Here is a 5,262-nt window from a genome sequence, read left to right as displayed (position 1 = left end):
AGCCATTATTAGTCTCAAAGTGGGTTCCTCGTCATCGAATTCGAAGTTGTACATTTGTTGTTAAGTTAAACTTATATTAAATTTTTTCTTCATAACCCATTCAAGCCGTATCCAAGCATTATTAGAATGCTTACTCATTAAAATAAATAAACACCTTTCTTTTATATTTAGTAAGATAGCTTTTTCCCGAATGACATTTAAATTTATTTCGAAATTCAGAAGGCATACCTACATTTGTTTACGTAATATAAGTATAATGGTGACGCTATTGCCATCTATGATTAGATAAAAGGATGACTGTTCAGTAAAGGTAGTTTTTATTGTTTTCCCCTATCTGTTCTGTATATTTCAAGATAAAATTGCAAACAGGTAGAGAATTTTAACGATAAGTATTTATTGTGACACGATTTACTAAGATCAGCAATTGAGAAAGTGTCTGGAATTTAAATAGAATACGTAAAAAATTATATTTTGTTTTTCGAGTTTGTTACAGTTTGACTATTTTTTTGGGATACCTCATAATTATCTAGATACTAGTTCAACTTATAATTTACATAATTCTTGAAAGGACTTGTTTTCATGTTAAAGCATTAAAACCTTATATATATATTATTATGCACCACATTAACTATAGGTGATACTGTATGTTCAAATGAGCACATTTTTAACTTATATTCAATTCATCATAACCTATAAAGCCCTCAAAAGGCTGTTTTTATTTTTAAGTCTTATTATGTCTGATTTGACCCACAAATTCAACCGGCTGTTACGTCTCTGGTCGTTAGTTAATTTCCCGTATAATTTCTTTCCGATGAAACTTTAGCGACACAAGTCCTTTCTTAAATAAAACTGGTTTATTCTTTCTGAATACAACTTTGCAATACACTTAATTTCCACAGCCACGCTATAACAAACGCTATAATTCGCAACGAACGACTCACGCGCTTGACTCAACTGTCCGTATCTATCTCTGTCTGCTATTCAATTACACATTGTTGCCGTCACTTCTTGGCGGCTTATATATACAAGAATTCCGCATATCTAGTAACCTCTCGAGGCTTCAGGAAGGGACATGAACGTTCTAGAAGTTCATGACGTGTTACTAGGGTCACGTGACTTCCGCTGTCGTAACACGGCGATGACATGCTTCATGTAAACCAATATGGAAAGAAAGTACTAGCATAATTTTTATATCAAATGGATACTTATGTAATCACTGGTTTGATTGCATAACGTAAAGTCAAATGATTTGTTCTTGTTCAGAATTTTCTGTAAAAAAACATTATTAAAAATATGAATTTATTTATAACTCTTTGAACAAAAAAAAGAGCTTTCCAATATAGCAATTTAAGGTTGGTCATCCTTTTTATTTATCCGTTTATTTTATTTATCATCCGTTTTAATATGTTCGATACACATAATAATAGCAGTATATAAAAAAATCGACTTGAATTTAATACTTTTATATCAAAATGGTTCTACTGGAAGATCGCGAAGTTTATAAATTTGAAATGTATGTCATGTGTTCTTTATATCTTAGAACAAAACCATACACTCACCAGATGTCGCAACTATGTGGTGAAGGTCTGATGTTTCGTACTTGTGTTTCAAAGTGGATGGAAGTGGTCTATAAAAAAGAAAAACAAAGCATTTTGTAAAATCGTAGAGGTTGTGATGTCCAATCAGGTGTTCCCTTTTTAACATAACATAATATAGCAAGTGTTGTTACTTCGTTCACTTAGTCAATTATTCCGTATTATTCCAGAAAGCTTGTGGTATGTAGCGCCATCTATTGAATGGCACTACAAACACCAATCTATAAAAAAAGTTCACACTTTGGGTATTCAAGATTCAGACAATTAGAAAAGTACCGAATTTTTCGGTGTATAAGACGCACTTTGTTACCCCAAAATTTGATGTCAAAATCTGCTTGCGTCCTATACACCGAAGGTATGAATAATATATATGTATATATACCATATACACAAGCCATGTGTAAATATATTTAAATAAGCATGCATAGTTTAGTTCCAATTGAATGTGTTATTTATAACAATAGTAGTTTTTAAAAGAAAAAAAAACATAACTATTTATAATGCTCCCTAAATAATAAAAAATAAATTACAGTGAAAACAATGAAGATTTTGTAGGTTTTCAACCAAAATAAATAACACTAAACCTTTTTTTGATTTACAGTATTTTCTTATTTTGATGTTTTGAGCTCTTTTGTGTTTAGAACAATATATACTAATTTTGAAAGTATCAAATTGAATTTTTGTTCAATTAAAATCTTTCAAATGCGACTGTAGCTTTTTTTCCCCAAAACTTTGTCTTCAAAATAAGGGTGCGTCTTATACACCGATGAGTCTTATATTCCGAAAAATACGGTATTTATAGGTGTCAAATCTTGGGATTGAAACTTCCTCAGATCATTCTAAATTCAACGATTACAAAATATCATTTCTACCAAGGCAAACATTACAAGTAAACTGTGATTAAAATTATTAATTAAGTTTCTAATTATTTATGTGCACACTGTTTAATAACAAAAAGTAACTTTTCAATTTTTCTTAACTTACCACTGTATCCATCTTTATTTAAATCTCCTGCATTTGATAAAGTCAAGCCAAATGCAGATTGTGCTTTTCCAGTTACCTTTATTCTCTTTGAGTCGTTAAAATCCTAGAAAATTATCAATAAAATATTTAAATAGGTTTCATTTCAATCAACGTTAAAGAACATTCAAAACAGTCATTTGTTGATGTAGTGAGCATGACTCAACAAGAAAAGGTTTACAGGTATGGCAGAGGTAAGTCTACCTGATTTGAATAACAGTAAAATATAAGTCTATAATAAAGACTTCAAGATAAACATAGAAAATTCAAAAATAAACTTAATTGTTATTACTCTAATGTTAGGAATATTAGTAACAAAGTGTATGAATTTATAGCTCAAGCTGAAATGAAAGATTATGATAATAATAATACTAACCAAATTTCATTTGGTTAGATTTGAAAAACATGAATAATATAAATTATTTTGAAATGTCAGGTTATAATGTATTTAATAGTGATACACTTTTAAAAAAGAGAGGATGGGGTGGATCTTTGCATAAGGGATAAGTTGCAGCCTCTTGGGACTGAAAACGTACAAATTACAGTCAAGAGGCTGTTAAAAATAATGAAAAATAGTATCCTAATGTAGAATAAGTACAATCAGTCTCTTCAGTAGATTCAGGCATAGATACATTCATTAATAACATCATTTAATTATGTAATTACTAAAGTTTTTTCAAAACAAATTAGCAAAAAGTGTAAGGTATGTATTAAACTGATTTCATAATGAGAAGAACATAAAGAGTAAAAAAGTACCTAAATACCCTCTATATAATTCTAATATTTGTGGACGATATGATAACAAAAGTTTTAATGCTGAGTAATATTGAAAGGTTAACTTACTTATTCAATATTTTCTTACATGATATGTTTTTATTTTTGATTACACACTTTAGATATATAAAGGCATATATACACACATTAAAGTTTACACATATTCACAGAAATTAAAATTAAGAATTTGTATATTTATATATAAAAGTGCATTAACACAAATACTTAATATCAGGGTATGACAAAATTAGATTATAATGCATCCCTGAGTTGCAGAATAAAATTAGCTTCACATTTCTCTTTTAATCCTGTTCACCTTCATATACTTTTCAATAAAATTGAGATCTTTTGTCTACATTTCACTTTAAACTACAATGTCCATACTATTTCCTGTGGTAGTGCAGGTGGAAATGGTCTATTACATTTTAAGTTACTATGCAGCAAGTTTACTTGTATATAGAGGCATTTATCTATAAAATAATGTTTTACCAGATAAAGATCTCGCAGCAGGAAAAGATCATGATAAAACAAAGCAATACAGAAAATGTTCAAATGTTACTACAGTTAGTAAGTAATAAGAGAGAATATTAAAAATTCTGATGTTTGTATGATTTATGTAAAAATATAAGGGGACTCCACATTTTCTCTGTGGTCCCCATATTTTCCCAAGTGGTTGGGTCTACAGGACACAAAACATTCAAGTGCTAACACAAACTCTGATTACAAACATTACGTATCAACAGTTCTACTTACACACACATTCTAATTCTTTAACAACAATATAAACTAGTAATAATCCACTGAATTTTAAAACAATATTCCAGAGACACATGATCATACATTCTCTGTGTTTATGTAAGCATACACAGCTCCTCCTCCTTTTTCACTAAAGTAAAATGGAGCTCCAACGGCAAGATCCAAAGCCCTATAGGAATAACACACATTTCAGATTTGATAATTAGAAATTATATACATATACAAAAATAAAATCTGTATGAAACAAAAACAAAGATATATCTTAGAAATCAACAATTAATGATAAAAATTAGAATTGTGATTTTTTTTTGTTATCTTGGTGATATTAGTAATGTTATAATTTTCTACATGATTAAAGGCAGCTGCATTTAACAATGTCCGAATATACACTAAATGATTAGTGATTAGGCACAGCATATCCATAAAAGAATGAAATGTAACAAGAACATAACAAAACCTTGTTAAAGATTCAGCAAAAACCTTTGGTTCAAGTATTCTAAAAAATAGGATCAATTTTTTTAGACGATTTTCTAATGTTATTATAGAAAGTTAAGTTATAAGTAACATTAGGGTTGGCACTGTCCAATTTGTTAGCACTAATGTAGCTACCAATGTTAAATTTATTATATTCAGAACTACACAATATCTTACTATAATGTAACCCAAATTCCTGCACCATCTATTGAATGGCACCACAAACAACAATTCCATAAATAATTTAAAATTTTGAGTATTCAAGATTCAGGCAATTAGAACAATGACTGTGATATGTGCAACAACCATTTCTTTATAATAGAATACAATTTTATATAAAAGTACTCTCCTCACAACAAGAACACAACTTTCACTATGATTGTACATGAGGGTTTGATAATATCTTTATTTATATAATTTTTAAATGTAGTACTGAGAAACTGGAGTCATTTTCAATCAACGGTACCACTTTTAATGTATTAAAACATTACAGTTTATATCAGTAATATTTATGAAAATTTTGAGCTCTGTACATTGAATCATTTTGATGCAATGAGTTGCATATGACTAAAGAGCACAATCTGAACACTTTTCCCATGTAGCACTTCCCAGAGAAAAAAAATCCTTTTTAGGAAATGTTCAC

At 29.2% G+C, this 5,262-nt stretch overlaps 1 protein-coding gene across 2 annotated transcripts in view; it reads right to left on the bottom strand.

The window, feature by feature from the left end:
* LOC106458463 (integrin alpha-PS1-like) overlaps positions 1-5,262 on the bottom strand; it is a 128,506-nt gene that overhangs the window by 41,189 nt on the left and 82,055 nt on the right. For both annotated transcript variants that reach the window (XM_022384687.1, XM_022384688.1), the window contains exons 7-8: positions 4,230-4,314; positions 2,580-2,682 (exon numbers count right to left, since the gene is read on the bottom strand). In XM_022384687.1, the coding sequence (XP_022240395.1) occupies positions 2,580-2,682; positions 4,230-4,314 (188 nt within the window). The remainder of the gene's footprint in view (positions 1-2,579; positions 2,683-4,229; positions 4,315-5,262) is intronic.

The sequence above is a fragment of the Limulus polyphemus genome, unplaced genomic scaffold (assembly GCF_000517525.1).
Source record: "Limulus polyphemus unplaced genomic scaffold, Limulus_polyphemus-2.1.2 Scaffold467, whole genome shotgun sequence".
Classification (NCBI taxonomy): Eukaryota; Metazoa; Arthropoda; class Merostomata; order Xiphosura; family Limulidae; genus Limulus; species Limulus polyphemus.
Note: the sequence above shows the minus strand (reverse complement) of the source record. Positions and strands in the feature narration are given on the sequence as shown.